The 18,125-nt window shown below is 41.5% G+C and overlaps 1 protein-coding gene across 4 annotated transcripts in view; it reads left to right on the forward strand.

Moving 5' to 3' along the window:
• Window positions 1-18,125, forward strand: part of atp8a1 (ATPase phospholipid transporting 8A1) — a 92,782-nt gene that overhangs the window by 7,930 nt on the left and 66,727 nt on the right. For all 4 annotated transcript variants that reach the window (XM_031862722.1, XM_031862724.1, XM_031862725.1 and 1 more), the window contains exons 2-4: window positions 6,058-6,172; window positions 12,849-12,948; window positions 14,294-14,392. In XM_031862722.1, coding sequence (XP_031718582.1) covers window positions 6,058-6,172; window positions 12,849-12,948; window positions 14,294-14,392 — 314 coding nt within the window. The remainder of the gene's footprint in view (window positions 1-6,057; window positions 6,173-12,848; window positions 12,949-14,293; window positions 14,393-18,125) is intronic.

Consider the following 18,125-nt stretch of genomic DNA (forward strand, 5'->3'; position numbering starts at 1 on the left):
CCAATTCCCTAATGGTTTCGTCTCTGGGACTTTTGATTCCCATGAATAGACTGTGTCTGCTCTGTCTACTGAAGTTTTTATCTGGCATAAATGAATCATGAACACATCTTTCTTTGGTGACGAGCAGATATGAATGGCACATTAGGCTCAGTGAGCCCAGGGATTTGGAACTAATTTGACCCTAATGACAATGGTAGATCTGCAGACTGTGTCCATATTACACCTCACCTTTTTGTCTTCCTTCTTTTTATTACTTGTTACATGGTGGTGTGTGTGTGTGTGTGTAAAACATTTCTACAGGAGCCAAGTAGCTTGTCATTCCTCTGGATTGTCTGTCGGATGCAGTTTTTCTTCACAGAGCCTCTTGACTGTGGCTTGGCTGCCATTCATTTGTTCTTGTTAGATCAATGTCAGTAGCCCCAAGCTGCATCCCCCCTCCCACCCTGGTATTATTGAATGGATCATGTGGGAGCTTAGTTGTGGCCAGGTCACGTGCCTCCTCATCTACTCTTTATTGACCAGCCCACAACTCTCCCAGGCTCATTAGTGCTTGTTCGGTATCTCCGCAGTGAGGTTGGACTCTGCCTGGACATATTTCTGGAAGAACAAAAAGCCTTTTTTTTACAATTTGATTTGCCTCCAGATGGATGTTAAAGCCCCGGTGATTCACTCTTGGGACTCTGAAGAATCTCAAGGCTTAGTCATGGAGCCCACTGACTCATCACTGTGTAATCATAGACATAGTAGGTGACCAAGGAAGTTGTAAAATGCTGCCAGCCTGTGACATGATATCCCTTAAGATTTGTTTTAAAGGCTGTATTTGAGGTCAGACGTAAATAGCCAGAATAAGATACGGTTGCTAAAAATATCTTGACTTTTAACTACTATTTGTAGTTGATCCTCTTACTTTGAGTGTTGTTACTCTGACAGTATTACGTCAGATTCAAGAGTAATTCAAGTGTGTTAAATGTTTGTTGAACTACATTATAACCATGGTTTTCATCAGTTATTTAGACACTGAGCTGACCATGCGCAGAGATACACAAATAAGCATAAATGAAGAAATATAGTTCTAGTCTGATTGACATCATTTTGACATTTTTTCCCCGTGCCCGATGGTTGCAGAGAGCCTCTGTAACCTGCACCACTCAGCGAGGAATAACAAAGACAGACCGGGGAAGACCAGCACTCCTTGGCCAATGCCAATCATGCTGGGCCCAGTTTTTCCCCATTGGGCTCCAAAATACGTGCCGCCTTGTGACTATTGTTCCACCCGTCTGTCTGTTGGCTGACACAAGCAATATTCCTGACATCTGGCCTGCATCCAGACTCATTACGACACTTGATGGCATTGATCCTTCGACTGGAGGCTTCCCCTCCAGAGCTGCGTGCTTCTGCTCTCTACTTCTACTGAGCTTTATTTGGCTTCTTGTTAACTCTTTCTTCTCCTTCCATGCCTCTTACGTTGTTTCTTTACAGCCAGCTAGCATGGGTAATGTGCTGGCCCCATTAATAGATGAAAGGTGTTGTTATGAGGCTTAATATAACACAGATTAAGAATCGTGTTCGCAGTGAGTGTCCGCCCAGTGTCTCATTCTTGCTCTCTTCATTGATGTCAGGGTAGTTGAGCCGTGACACGCCCGCAGTTAATGAAATTAGTGCTGAGAAATGCAGTGCCCACCAGGGAATATTCAGAGCAGTTCCCACCGGGACATCTGTGGTAGTGGCTGAGTACATTATCCACACAGTGTGCTATAAACTAGGGAAATGAGCTGGACAGAGGTAGGGGGGAGGTAGATCCTGTTAATGCGTGTAGAGGGGAAGCTGGTGAATGGCTGTTTTCATTATGGAAACCTTCACCTCTCTCCTCCAGACTCTTGGACTGTGGTGTTGGCCTAAAATTGGTGAAGGCCACAGTTACAGTCAGGGTGCACATGAAGTGGAATGAAACCACTACACCTATGTTTCTCTGGCAACTCCTTCCACCCAGCTGACCACTTTGTGGCTTTAGCTTTACTTTTGCTCTTCTAATCCAATTAAAGTGTTCAGTATGTAACCTTTAATTGGATCAGGTGTGTGAGAATAGCAGCTGTAGAAGAAACCTGCAGATCAGGTAGCTTTTGGAGGGCTGAGAGGCAAAACTCCTGCTGGTCAAAGGACTTCCAATTCTGCTACCAACTAGTTGTGGTCAGATTTTAAAACAAATTTTCCATGAAAATATGTGTTTTATAAGGAATATTCAACAGAAAGAAGTGATGAAAACAAGTCCAGTATGGGACAAATAATAATGTGTAACTGATCTTTTCTGTGATGGTTATCGTACCATGAAAATCTTACATCGCTACAACCCTACGATGTATTAACACCTTTTGTTTCTAGCCATGCCAGCATACTATACAAATACTACATATTTATATGTTGAACATAATCCAACAGTTTGTGTTGTGTGCGGTTTTTTATTTAAACTTTGCGTCGAACACCTCGTGTCAGAGCTGCTGAGAGGAGAGAGCAGAAGTAAGTTAAGCAGTAGCAGCATCGGGTGCAACTGGTGCATTGCAGCACCTGGCCGACCAGAGCACACAGGCTCCTGTTGCGAGCGCTCATTCACAGCACAGAGACCCTACATCAATCACTGCTGCTCAACCAGCTCCTCTGGCCTCGTGGTGCAGTCACCAGCTATGCCAGCCCCCTGTTTTCATTTGTCATTGGAGACACTAATTCCTTGATCACCCAAGCTTCTGAAGATTTAGTTTCCTAGCTCACTTTGTTTGCCAGCTTTGTCCCTTGATGTGCAGGCTGCGGTCGCGCTTTGACATTTAATTATTATTATCATTTGAGTAGCCCATCAGTTAAACACTGGCCTTATTTTACTGCTGCAACAAAAAGACGAGAATCTCACTCAAAATTGAGATCGTGAGTTCCTCTAATAGTTAGACAGTGTACAGTAGATGATCGTTGGACAGTGAGAGGGATGGGGAGTGGCAACTCAGCTCCACAAGCCTGCGATGTTATGATTCATGGCGGTTTTCTGTGACATTGATACTATATTTGTGGTGACATTACAGACGGTCTCATAACTCATGGTGTTATTCTCTGGTGCTGTGGCGATGACACAATATTGCTTGCAGAATTTCTGCTGTCTGCTGATGTCTTCTATGCAAGGAAATAGATTTGTTACTCATATATGCTGAATCATGACAAAATAATGGGATTATTGTTGTAGCCACAACCATGTAGCGGTGTCCTCGTCCAGTCCAGACTCGGTGAGGTAGCATGCCTGTTGAGTAATGTCCTTTCACTCACCTTTACTCAGTGCTGTTACTCATTCCCAACCACCTGTCTTCCACTGTCACCAGGTGAGCTCTTGGGGGCAAATCCTGTTTTTCATCTAATTTCAGATGAAAGAGTCCAGGCCTGCAGACAAGAGTAGGGAAGTTGCCTCCTACCAACTTGCTGATGTAGGATCAGTGGAATTCATTTTAGTGTCTCATTATCTTGCATATTCTCCAAATTTGTCTTGACACTTGCTTTCCCACTGTACACAACAAACAGAACCGTTATTTACTACTAGTTGACCACATCATAATGTGGACACCATGCTTTGAGCCTATATTGGTCCTGTGAACTGTGATAATCACAGGCATCACGGCAGGAAGTTTCCCTACTTAAGCAGTAGGCATCACTCTTTAATCTACTGCCTGGATCCACACGCCCTTTTGCCACCACCACGCTAATCCAATAAGCCACCGATGCTGATCTGACATCTTGCGTAACTGGACTGGGATAACCTACCGATGTTTCCCTCAGTGACCACATGAGGGGACCGGTTATTTTTAGCCCTGGAGGAGCATGCTAAGTAGAGAAAATATCAGTAGATGATGGGGGGGGGGAGAAGGAAGTTTTGGCAGTCACTCCTCCGGTAATCTTTCCATGTGAAGCCAAGTGGATCATTAAAATAACAAGATCTGTAATTTAAGATACGGGTTTTTGTGTAACTTGAGGGAGAATGTGGCAATAGTTAGGTAAGAAAGACAAAAGGGCAGAGAAAGTTGCATGTTTGACTTTGAAGACTGTGTCAGCCTTTTGTTTCCACTTGACATGACTTCAAAAAAATACTGTAGACAGAGGCAGCTTGCAACCGTGGCATTTCCGGTATGAGGATCTAGTTACTGGACCTCATGACTCTGCGGTTTGTTGTCGTTGTTGATGTTTTAAGCAGCCAGCTTCGCTCACTTGTGTCGTCCTCCCTCCGTTTCTCAGAATGGCCCTTCTTTCCATTTTTAAATTCCAGGGTTTGTCTGTAGTTCAGGAAGCTATGCTATTCCTGCCCTTACCTCCTAACTCTTGACACCACTATAACTGCATGCTATGGAAGGCCATGCAGCAGCCACCGGATCACATGCATTTTTTTCACTATTTTAGCTTGAAATCCTTTTATTATTGGTAATGCCAAACTAGCAAAATGACTCCCTGAACAGTAAGTCCAAAGACTGAACCTTTACTTGAAAATGGTAATAATAAACAAGACCCTCGTTATATTTACCAGGTTCTTATTTTCTTTGCTGGCACTTGTTATTAGCATTGTTTTTGAAAAGGTTTTCCAAATGACAAATGTAAATTTTTACTAAGATATCATTGTACTGCTTAAGTGTTTCCTTCCATTCCAACTGTACTGTCTGTCTGTACAATGCTATTGTTTTATGAATATCTGAAATTATATTTATTATATTTGTGAAGATTTTTGAGGAATGATAGAGGACAGCCTTACCAGGGCAAAAGGAGGGAGTCATGCATTTGTACAAATGAGTTAAACTGGATGTCCTTGTACATACTAGTGAGTCACTCCATGTCCAACAGAGATTCTTTTGTGTGTTTACTATTTGCTGTCCTGCACTGCAGTAAAAGCAGCTTCAAGCTAGAGGCTTGAGATATTCAAGCAAAATCCCCAGACATCCTTTTTTCCATGACGCAGCACCCGTCTCCAGCATGGAAAACATGCATGTTAACTGTCCAGTGATGCTGTTCTAGACCGTCCCTACTGAGGCAAAGAAATACACAGAAATGCCTCTTGCCAATCCAAAAGTAAAAATATTTGTGTGTGGTTTAAAATACATAAGCATCTCTGTGACCCACGTACAGCCCTCATTTGATGTGTTGATCGAGCCTACTTTGCTCCATCCCACTTTGTTGAACCTAGTGGGAGCAGAGCAGTGCTGACTCTTCCAAAGATGTAGAGAAAAAGAGAGTTAACCACCCAAAGAGAGGGTTTGTTGTTTTTCTTTCCGCAGTGAATAGCGGCCTCTGGCAATTGAACATTTGTTGTTTTAATTTAACGGTCAAGAAGGCAGAATATTTGATTGAGGAATGAATGCAGTTCTATCAGCTGTACTTTTATGCATTTAGATCCGTTAGATCAACGCCTTGCATTTGCAGTACCTCGAGTATATTGTAGCTATACGACACAACGTTTCTGTAGCTGATCCGCACAGATATCTGCTGATGTCAGTCTTGACAGGAAATTCCCAACTCTAGAAGTTTTCAGAAGCACTTGCTGAAATGTCTCTCAAGTAATCGGACTATGGACATTTCCTGAATACTTTTGGCATGTCACAATCATTATTTACAAAAGCATTTAGCTTTGGCCAGGATTTTAACATACACATTTAAACTGAGGAAGATGCTGATCTCCTAAAACAAGACAAAATGTGAGAATATCACAATTGTTGTCCGTGTACTCGTATGTGCATTATATACACAAAAAAATAGAGGTGTTGGAATGTAGTTTGATACCCTTTTCAAAAGTATTACAATGAGACATTTTACAAGGCCAACACCCATCACTGCACCAATAAAGTATTCCTCTAAAGCTCCAAGGTGAACTGCAGTCTCCATAGCTTTCACTCTGTGGTGAAGTCACTGACTTACCTTTTACAGATTCCAAAGACTTCCTTTGAGGACTTTTTCGACACTCACCAACTGAAACGCTTCAAAACGTACTTACTTTTGTTTGTGCTAAAGGCAGATTTTGTTTCTTTTTCTCTCTCTCTGACGCTGCAGGATATGAAAAGACGGAGGACACGGCAGAGAGGACGTCCTTAGCTGATCAAGAAGATGCACGACTGATATACCTCAACCAGCCGCAGTTCACTAAGTTTTGCAACAATCGAGTCAGGTAAGGAGATGTTGCACTTATGGAAATGCTTTGAATATGATGAGACATATTTATGCATTGTATGAAGCAAGGGGAAATGTGTTTAAGAGCAATAGTATGTGCTTATAGGCAATCATTTATCGAAAGATAGTTTGAATATTACTGTAGCAGCGCTGTGCTTTGGTTGACTTCCAACAGTTATCCAGCGTTTACAGTGTAAGGTGCTTTTAGAGACGCTTTCCCCATGTCACTTAAAATTAAATTGTATCCTAGCCGCTTTAAAAATTCACACTCAAAGTTGTATTCTCTCAGGGATTTCGCTGTTTGTGCTATTTCTGTCTTGGTAATGGCAACCCAGAGGCCATCAGCACTTCAGTTTTCATGGTGACCTGCAGCATAACTTGCCACTTTGCCTGTAACCCCACATTAACCTTCAGAGTCACAAGTAAAACAGTTGAATTAAAGCATGCCCAGACTGTGTGGCTGCTACTTAAATGTCAGCCTGGGGAGAATCTCCTGATAGCGAGCGATCTTGACAATTCAGAAACCGTTTTAAAGGCTCGTTTGAGCATATGTTTTAGAAATTTGTCACGAAGAGAAAAGATGCATGATACTTTGTAAACTCTACTCTGCCCTTCTCTGGTGTGACTGCGAAGCAGCCAGTAAATAGCAGACTGATAAAAGAATATCTTTTACCTTAAAAACGTTGTATTCAACCTTCTTAAGATGACATTTGAACACAAGAGCCAGAGTTAAAACAGTGGACAGAGCAGTGGTTTTGATGTGAGGAGCCACTACTGAAGTGAAAGAGAAAGCGCTGTTCTACAGGTACCATGAAAGCACCATCAGCCACATGATATCTGATTAGTACCCCCAAGATTTGTATCACCAGTGGCGCCTTAGTCCAGATAAACAACACTGGCCCCTTTTATTCTGGTGTTCCTGTTGAGGAGTGCAGTGCTTCTAGCATTAAAGGTCAGGCTTGTTGGTTAAGGCCGTCCTCTGTCAAGGAATATTACTGTTAGCATTCCTGCTGCATGAGCAACTTGAGATATGTACGTGCTTACACAGACACCGCTATAAAATATCAGGAATAATAAATGAAAACTGCTGCTTGTTTTTCCTGCCTTTTGGCAGGTCAGCTTCATGTATCGACATGCCAAATATCATACGCAAGCAGCTAAGAAAATGGCAGGATCTTACCGCTGTTTGTTTCTTTAAATTACCCAACTGTAAGAAAATGGATGCTGGTTCTACTTATTTTAGCAGCTAAGCTTCTTTTGTAGTTAGTTACGTAGATATCACACTGTCTCCTATCGTTGTTTGAGTTTAGTATTTGGTTTGGTTATTGATTATTGCCAGTCCCAGGTCTGAGTATTTGCAATCAAGAGTGAAGCAACCAACTGACAGAATTACATCACCGCCCACGTGTCAAGAGTTCATGTATGTTTCCCACAGATGGTTGATGGTTGAATGATATTGCATCTGAGAAGCTTAAGTAATATGACCTTTTTCTGTGAAAGAGCACTTCTACATATTTTGAAAAAATAAGTTTATTACATTTTTGTGACCTTACCGGAGGCGGTCATTAATTCAGCGTGCGGCCTGTGTCACTGAAAAATAAAGGGAAATATCACATCCTTACCCTTGCGGCTGAAGCTCATGCTGTTAAAACACAAACACTGTGGTCGACATTAGGCAGATACAATGATCACGGTTAAATCATTATTATAGAATAACTTGGCTTAGATATGACTGACATGCAATCCAGCACTGATACTGTACATTAAATGGCAGTTTTGGTAATGAACGGAGGTAATGCATGTGTAAAGATATGAGTGTTTTCAGCACAGTCGTTGGAGATAAAAATGTCAACGGCCTTCTCTCTGAGCACAAAAGGGAACTGGATGACAGCTTGCATGTTAATGCCTATTCAAGCCGCATTTGTTTCAGACCCGCCTCTTTTGGATCTGACTGTAATGCATCCAAGTTGTGTTTTGTCAAATGATTTATGAGCTGCTGCGTTATTTGAACAGTGAAGTACATCGCTCGCAGACGGCTTTTGTTGAAATGTTCTTTGTCCTTGTGTTTTTTTTTTAATTAGAAATGTTCCCAGAAATTCACCTCAAGTCCTCGAGACCCATCAGACTTTAAACTGTTTTCAGGATCATATTTATTATAAAGGTTTGGTTGCTGTCTCAAAGTGACCTGTGGAGACACTTACAGGAGCAGCATCTGTGATAAATGGTGAAACTAATCTTGCAAGCAGCTCTCACGGGTTTCTTGTTTTCACTCCCTCTGCAGTGTCACTGCCTGCAGACTATGTCACAGCTCACCATCACACAGATGTACACGTATGTGACTCCTGCCTCACAACAGAAAGGAGAGACTCTGTTCTCTCTCGTATGCATGAGGATTGTTGTGGATTGTTTATCCAGCTGAACTAGCTACTGGCAGGTCTGGTTGTCATGTAGAGGTGATTAATTGCTGAGATGTTGACAACTCATCCTATAGCAAACAGGAGCGGCTGTACAAACCATTTATCCATGAAATGCTAAAATTGCATGTGTTGTGTGGAGAACAAGGGACGATTGTGACATGCATAGACACAGACGGACATGGACACAAACACACAATGCCCACACTGACTGCACATAAACTGTTGTATAGTTGTCTGAGTAGTAGAGCACCTAATTTGCCTTACTCACCCAACCACATGACCTATGCATTTCGGCATGTGGTTTACATCTTCATTAACTTGGGTGGCTTTTTATTATATTATGACTAGATTTGAGCTTCTCATTTCAACAGTATAGCATAATTAAATATTAAACTGTGCACATGACAACATCACATTTAACTGGTGAGTTGCAATACTACGAGCGGCACATCTTAAAAGATATTAAAGAAGAGTTCATTTATCCATTTAGGATTCTGGCCCAACCAGTTGTTCGACTTTATGCAAGTTCTGTGTGCAGATGTTGTTTGATAAGGAGAGACCTATACCATCATACTTTATGCCAAGTGGGACATTATCTAACCAGACAAACGCCATATACAGTGTGTGTGTATGTATGTGTATATATATATGTATAAAATTATTTTTACATGTGTGTGTATATCTATCTATCTATCTATCTATCTATCATTTTTTGTACATTTTGATGCATGCAAAGTAGATAATAAACTAAATTCTGAGTCATAAAAGGCTTCTGCAAATGAACCGTCTGCATTGATTGTATGAGCTTCAGTGGCTCGCTGACGGCCTTTGCTGATTTGATGATCTCTTCTGTGGTTGAATATATGCCGGTAAATCCCGCTGTCCTTCGACTGGCGGAGATTTTCTTCCCAAGCGGTGCACTGTGTAACAAGTGTGATACAAGTCATTAGTTTTTTTTTATGTTGGCACAACATCTATTTTTGTGGACATGAAATTTTAATTTGGGAAGTTTTTGATGATGAGAAAAAAAAGTGTGGTTCGACGGATCTTATCAACGGTGAAATCTTCAGTCATGTTTTCTTTTGCTGCTGAACAGCCAGCTGCCAGACGGCGAACAAGATGTTTTGGCTTCACTTCTGGCGAGCTGTAATGCCGCTGTGCGCGCATTACAGCTCACACAGCTGCATAACGGTAGTCTGTGAAAAGTTCTCTGAATATTACGGCTGGTGTCCAGAGTAGAAGAGAAACATACTGTTTAGAAAAAGAACCTTATTTTGATTGATTTACAAAGATGTGTTGTTTAGCAGAAATGGAGCACACCATTGAAGTGAAAGCAGTGCTCTGGTTATTTAAATGTGAAAGTGCAATGAAAATATTTTGTCCCTAAATCCATGAATAATATTATTAAGTACTATTATTATTCATGGTCAAACATACTGATAAGCCTCTAGAATATATGGAAACTCCAACCCTTATGTCAAGTGCTAATGCATTAATTGTTTTTATTGTGAAAAGCGCATATACGGTGCCTAAAATTCCCAAATGTCAAACTAAATTTTGATTCGTATCAAACTGTATTGCAGCAGTGAAACAACTTTAACTAAACTGCATGACATTTCTTTTTGTAACACTACATTTGAGCTGAATGAAAGAATAAATAATCTTTACATGAAAGTAAACACAGAGATCTGTGCAGGGAGCTTCAAGCTTATTTAATGTGACAACATCTTCTGTGATCACCAATCACGATGCAGAATATCCTCATCGCCTGTTTGCTCTCCTCCAGGTTTCTTTTGTTTCCACCTGTAAATGTTTAAATCTCATACTTGACTTAACTATCTAGTTTTAACTTGAAAAAACAAAGAGACATTCATAAATCATTCCTGTAATGTTAAAGCTGTGGTGATAGATTGCGTTTAAAGTTCTTCTGATTGGTGCTGCGTGGCCTATAATCTGGATCTCTGTCAGCTAGTGGTGTGGAGGAGGTGATTCTCTCATGTTGTCTTGATCTTCAGGCCACTGCCAGGAAATAAAACGTAAGATCCATAATCATCCATTAAGCGGAGTGTTAAAGGAGCTCTTTATCTTGCTCTGCCTCAGTGGAGGAAGTAACAGTGTACAGGAGTAACGGGAGAATGGAGTAAATGAGATCAGAAGGATGGAAGTGAAGGAAATAAGGCGATAAGCAGAAAGATGATCCCAGAGACGAGATGGCGGATGCATTTAAAGAGAGAAATGATAACTCCAGAACCTGTACTAAATATTATTGAACTCATGGTCTTGTGGGCTTTGGATGATGTTTGGCAGGTTTAAAGGCTACCGTACTTAAGCTGTGACTTTACTGAACATTTTAATGATCTGCTCATATTTACATCAGAATTAACAGAGAAAAGAAAACCAGATCACCGACTTGGTTTTCCTGAAATTTGTTTTGGAAGTTATAAAAATACTGCAAATGATAATAACAGCCTTAGAAGAGTATGCTTTCTGTCTCACACACAAATGGACAGACACTCTCTCACTGATGCACAAACAGACACACATACTGTATCTTTGTTTGCTTTAACATATTCCACTTCCTCGTATTTGTATATCTCACTGAACTTCGCCATTGGATTTCCAGTTTATGATGATAAACTGATAAACACATTTTATAATATACAGCAGCCCAGTTACAATACTGCTTCTATATAATGTGATAGCTGCCTGTTTGTGGATTTGTTAGTAAAGGACATAACCTAGCATTTATTTTATTTTTGTTTCTCGTGTTACAAGGAACTGTGATTGTGCTATTTATCTTTAAACTCACTTGTAAAATGCTCGCATGGCCTTCAGAAACACCCAAATAGGTTAAAATCATGTGCATGTGTTGTCTTTTGAAAATTAAATTTGAATTTAAAGAATGTAAATACTGTACTTTGAAAACCATCCATCTGAATTTATTTGGTTTGAATCTAACCTTCATTTTAAGTTGAGCAATTTCAAAATCAAGTGTCTCAAATGGGATTGTGGAAATTCGGACACCAAGTTTGATGAAGATGAAAAATGTAAACTTTACCATCGAGGATAAGCAATCAAGCCTGAATGAAATCGATCAGACCTCGTCTATAGTGTCATATAATTTAAGAAAGACGAGCTCAGATGACTGTACTCTGTACGCTTCAATTTTCTCTCTCTTTGAAAGGGGAGATGACGGAATATGACCTGTTATTGCCGCCATATTGTTCTACTATGTCAGCATTGGGGAAAATTTGAATGTTTGTTTTTTTTTAACACGGCTCAGTAAATTGTTATGAAGCTTTACAGGTGACCCAGAGATCTTTTCACAGAAAGTGAAATAATTAGACTAGACTCCAGACTAGACTTTGTTCAGTGAACAGAGCTGACCCTTTCCTGACCCTTGTTCTGACAAGGCTCTTAATCAGCCTCCTCTGTGAGGCCGGTGTTATATTGTACTGCTGTCAGAACAAGGCCTACCTCTAACTCACTCGCTCTGTCCCTCTCACTCACCGGGGACGGCTCCGCAGTACCAGGCTGTCAGAACGACAGTGAATCTTTATTTTATTGTTTTTAACTAACTCAATTCAATGCTAGCCGTTTTCTCCGTAACTTTGCATTGTGCTTGTGAACGTGCTACAAGGGGAAAAATGCTGCAAATGTGCTGCAAACATGATTCAGTCTAACAGCGGTGAAACGGTGATATCACTGACGTTTACCGCCATATGCTTAAGCCCCGTCAGACGAGTTGGAGGCTGCACTTTCAGGTATTCTGCTTGTATATTTGTGACGGCTTCTGTGTGTGCGTGAGCAAGCAAAGCGTTGCCAGTGGCATGGCATATATGTACTCCCAAAGTAGCTGTTCTGTCTGGCCCTTTAACACAGCTGTAAATCAGACTGCTGGTGGTCTGACTCTCAGGCTGTTGAAGGCTCCACCAGCCTCGATATACCACCATCACCGCCAGCCCCACTGCAGCACACGCAGCATAGCTCATGTCTGCCAGGAGTGCTTTGCACCCCCTCTGCCAGCTCCCTTCTTACTCCTAATTATTCTTTATGATCATGGACTCCCTTGGTCTATCGCAAACAGACACGTACCTCTCTCTACAGCAGAGAGGACTTCTTGATAGGGTGGGGCAAGGTATTAGTTATTTGAGGTATATATATTTTCTTTACATCTAACCATTATGTCTCTCTCTCATGTCTCTCTCGCTCCGTCCTCCAACCACGGCCGTGTTCGCTGCCCGGTGCCGTCTTCAGCACAGCCAAATACAATGTCCTCACCTTCCTTCCCCGGTTCCTCTACTCACAGTTCAGGAGGGCAGCCAATGCCTTCTTCCTCTTCATTGCACTGTTGCAGGTAAGGTGTGGTGTTGCTGTGTTTATGTGACATAGATCTAAAGACAAAATAAATAACTGTTAAACCACCAAATAATGTTGAATCACAGCTCTTCTCATCAGTCGGCGAGTTGTCTTTTTTTTTTTTTTTTTTTTTTTTTACTGTTTGCTATGACCTAGACACAATCTCCAAAGGTCCTGTCTGTAATTCCATATACACACTGTTCGCTCTCTCACACACACACACACACACACACACACACAGTACTTAATATATCTTGATAATGAATAATACATGCAATATGTGTTACTCCTTTAAAGGGAAACTAGATTTGCTTGCAGGCTGAATGCACTTTAATGTTTTTTACATGCCTTGGAAATGCATGAGGTGCCATGGACTATATTTCGTTCCTTCACTGTACCCTTACTACTACACTGCAGTGAAGGAACTGCACTGTGCTTTACTTGGTGTGACATGGGGTGTGGGCAACACGCTCAAATAGTCCAACTGATGCGGAGCCACAATTAGAAAATCTTTAGCATTAGATTTGTTGAAGAAATAAGAGAGCAGAGAGTAGCTGATTATTGGCTCTGTGTTTTGATTACTGCCCAACAATAGCCACAGATCTCAGCAGTACTGGTGCTGTTTTGATGTAGCTACTAGACGGAACAAAGACTTTCTAGCCTTGAGGAAGTTTGCGGTGGTTTGCCTGCATACTGTAGGTCAACATCAATCCCTTTTAAGAACACTTAAAAGCCTCAACCAACAAAATGACTACATGATTTAAAGGAGCCAAAATTGAAGTCTCAGTTGTTGTAAGATTAAATAAAGCGAGAGGGAAGACTTGCATAGAACTGAGATCCTGTCTTTACCTATAGCCATACATTAAAGAGAGCTATGAGGACAGGAAAGGGCTCTATCCAGTGAGCTGCTCTGAATAACAGCCAGTGTGAATCTTCATTACCTGCCCCGTCGATGTTGTGACCTTGAATAAAACATCTATGCACATGAGGGAGACGGGAGATCCATTTCGCTCAAGTTTCCTTCGAGCTGTATAACATTGACGATCTCCTGTGGCCCTCGCTTGGCTTTAATTACGCTGGTGTTTGACTGTTAATTTTGAAAGGCTTAAAATAGCCGAATCATTAAACAGTCAGTGGTGAGGAGGGCATTATAATTGTACAAAGAAAGTTGTTTGTGCTGGATATACCTCCTTGACAATTGGGAGTTTGCATTTATTTTGGATATTTAGCTGTCAAATTCTGGTTACGAAAATGTGTGATGGTGAAGTTTTCAGCCATGGAAGTACTCTGAACTTGTCGTCTGCCTTTGCAATATTCTAATTTTTAAAAACTGTTTCTTTTAGCAAATCCCAGATGTGTCTCCCACGGGTCGCTGGACCACGCTGGTGCCGCTGCTTTTCATCCTGGTGGTGGCTGCTGTCAAGGAGTTCATTGAGGATCTGGTAAGACAAACCTCAGATATTATTCTATACCAGTTTTGTTGTTTGATTCACCCTGTCGACAGATCTCTCTTTCTGTGAGAAAGTTGGACTTGGACTTGTATTGTTATTTTAAAACAATACAGAGCATGTTCAGATTACTTTTCCAGCTTGAATAGGTACAGTGTCATAGGATGTTGTCTTTAACCTGAGAGAGATCTGGTCTAGAAAAAGTTAATTACTGCAGGAATTAAGACACGTACACACGAGTTTGATCCCTCAGTCCACCGCTATAAAAAGGCAGTCAAAAAACATCATAGTCCCTCATGAATACACAATATGGAGACAAATATACGGCCATATGTAGGCCATATATTGTCTGTGCAATATAAATCATTTTTATCCATATATTCCTTTGATATACTAAACAGCAAAATGCAACAATACTGATCAAAAGTCTATACTTGGTTACTTGTACAAACTCAAACCAAATTCTTATGGTAAAGCAGGTCAATAGTTCTCTTAACTTGAAGGCTTTCCTTCAATCAGAGGATCGGCGGTTCGATCCCCGGCTCCGCTTTGGATAAAAGCGTCTGCTAAATGACTGTAATGTAATGTATACGACCACAGCAGGATACTCCTCAACGTATAGACTCACCGTCAGACGTAGACCTGTATACGGACACACTCATTTCAGAGGTCACAGCTGTGCCTACTGCACCCACAGTACTCAATCAGTCAATTAACCTAGATACTGAATGCTCACGCACAAAGACGGTTAGTACGAACAAAACAAAACAACTGTCTGCCCTCGAGCAAGTCTGAACTGTTGAACAGATGCTTGAGAAAAGGTCATGCAATCTATTTGATATAAAAGGTTGATTTTTGGTTTAATCTTTTTGTTGTATGAATTCTTGTTTACTGGGAAGTTAAAGGCTTCAAAATATGTTTGTTGGCAAGTAATTCCCTCAAGCCCCTTCTGAACTAAGTGAGGGAATGTTGCATTGTACTCTGTTGCAGTGACCCTGCAATGCGATCCTCTATGCAGGTCTCAGTGGACAGTTACTCTACACTATTAGCCTCCATCTAGGGCTGAGGGGACCAGCGCAGCACTTTCTCTCTCTCTCGGCCTGTTGTGAAAAACATGGGTGATGACTCTGTCTTTATTGGTGAAGGTCACCTGCACACACACGTCTGTTCCCTGCACTGCGCTGTCCCTCACAGGTTGACCTGCCAGGGCAACATCGACCCCTAACTTCATGAATCATGCACTATGGACACACACTGTACAGCACATATCTTACCTTGTTGCTGTCTTCAATGCAGCAGACTCAGGCTGTTGGTTCTGAGTAGTTCAACTACCTTTCAGCTTAAAATGTTACTGTAAACACTGTAAATCACATTGGTGTTTGGTGCACTTTTACACAGTAACATTTATATCACTCTGTTAAGTTTCCAGCCAAACTGAAATGCATTTTTTTTTTTTTTTTTTTTTTTGTGGTTAAAGGTAGTATATATAAGATTAGGAGCATTTCTATTGCTTCACAACGGCTCTTAACATGATGATGGCCGAGCCTAATCCAAACCGTACCTGGTTGATTGTTGCAGCATCTGTGAGCCAGCGGGGCACACTCACGTGCACTAAAAGCATGCACGGCAACAACATCAACGCACACTGCTCGGGTAGAAATTACTCCTCTAACTCTTTACAGAGCAAATAATGCTCTGAGCCGTGTATTTTGCACCTTTAAACCCCCTTCACTACTGCATCACATTGATTGAAGCCGTATTAGCAGGTTAATGAAGGTAACATTGCAGATGCTCTAGCTTTTCATCTTTTGCTGCATTCAGATTTCCCCCTCTACAGCTGAAGTCTACAGAGGCCTGATACTGCATGTTTACGCATAACCTCTGCATGCTACACGAATTCCACTGCACTGTGATTATACACATCTAAAAACAGCACATCCCCTTTTCTCTTGGGACAAGAAGGAGCGAGAGAGGATTAGGCAGAGAGAGAGTATGAGAGGTGGGGAAATGTTGTGGAGTAACGTATATAAATACAGGTTCACTCCGACTACACTTTTATGAATTGAGGTGGGTCTGTACCATAGACTGTAGTTGCATCATAAGGAATGTAAACGGCAGCAACAAATACAATTCTCTGGGCAGATGAAATGGCCGACATCTTCAACATGGCATCAGATGGCCAGCAGTAGGCTTGAGGTCCTAGCTGGGTTAGCTTAGCTCCCATCTCGGCTCTCCTCCCTCTCCTCTCCGGTGGTCCGGCAGGTCTGGCAGGTTGGTCAGCCGTGGGCGGTGATTTGTCTCAAAGTCCGCTGCACTTAATCCAAATCCCCACGCCTCCTTTTCAGATGTTAATGAATGTGTTCTTTCATATGCCATTAGGGATGAACAAATGAAGTTGAAATTCACGGGAGCTACCGGTTGCAGCATGTACGCACATGCTGTAGTGAAGAAGACTTGAAACTAGTGATTGTAAACATGAGTTTATTGTATCAACCGGAGGTTGCCGCCTGATCTGTACAGCAGCAACAGATAGGGTGGATGAATGAAACTAGCTGATACCTTTTGCACAGGTGTTGTTGAACGAGCTTTGTGAAGATCTCTACTAGCAAAGAGTGGATGGAACAGAAGTGCACGAGAGCAGATTCAGTTTATTTGAAGCTTTAAAGTGGTTGTTGTTCAGAGTGACGATATATAATATAGGTTTTGATATGACCGGGTAATAGCAGCTGGAGCATTAGGCGGATGCTTTTGTGACTATAAGGTTGCGGGCTTTAGTCCACAGGTCATTGGAGGAATCTGGCTAAGGAGAGTGAATACCTCTCCTCCGTAAGCAGCTGTGTATTGATGCAACCAAACTTCCGCTGCTCTTGTGTCTCAGTCAGCAGCAAGAAGTCTTTTTTCCCCCTCCTGATATGTACAGTACAGTGAGCCAAATTACCCAAATTAGCTTTAAATTGAATTAGAATTAGACTTAATTAGAATGGATCTTCAAAGTAAACAGATTATTAGCGGGGACATGAGTGGATTTGTCCTCTCCTCACTAATCAAGTGCAGCACATGTTGCTTTTAGGAGCCACATTGTAAAACACAGTGATTATTTCTATGAGACGGACTCAGCAACACATTACTCAGCGTGATGCTAGTTGACAAGCTGTCCCTTGGAATCAGCTGTTGAAGTCACAGTTGACTGTTCAGCAGACAAGATGGACACGAGGGGAAGTAATCCTGCTGATTGGTATTTTGATGCGGCCACAGACGGCACATATAGGATAGTTTGTTAAATTTGTATGTAGATGCTACTTCAATGACAATTACACTACTGCAATTACAGGAGTCACCACAAGGTCCATTTAGTAGCTGTTCTGAGGCTTTTGATATTATCATATCATCTTCATTAGAAGATGGGGTTTGACCCTTTGTCATGGAATTGTTGATGTTCAAATTTCCTTTTTTGTTGGAGCACTTAAAGGTGCTCACATTGGCATTTAATGAAGTGTCGTGGCAAAAAGCAGAAAGTCCACACTGTTCTTTGCACCTTGTATTTACTGTTGCTGTGCAAAGTTTCAACTAAACAGGACTTTCTCTGACACAAACAGCATAAACAAATATCACACTATGCAAACACAAATCTCAAAATGATGAACAGGTGACCAAACTGAAAGGCCTGACTCTTTATCTCTCACACACACACACACACACACACACACACACACACACACACACACAC

The sequence above is a fragment of the Anarrhichthys ocellatus genome, unplaced genomic scaffold (genome assembly GCF_004355925.1).
Source record: "Anarrhichthys ocellatus isolate YVR2014 unplaced genomic scaffold, GSC_Weel_1.0 scaffold27, whole genome shotgun sequence".
In the NCBI taxonomy this organism is placed as follows: Eukaryota; Metazoa; Chordata; class Actinopteri; order Perciformes; family Anarhichadidae; genus Anarrhichthys; species Anarrhichthys ocellatus.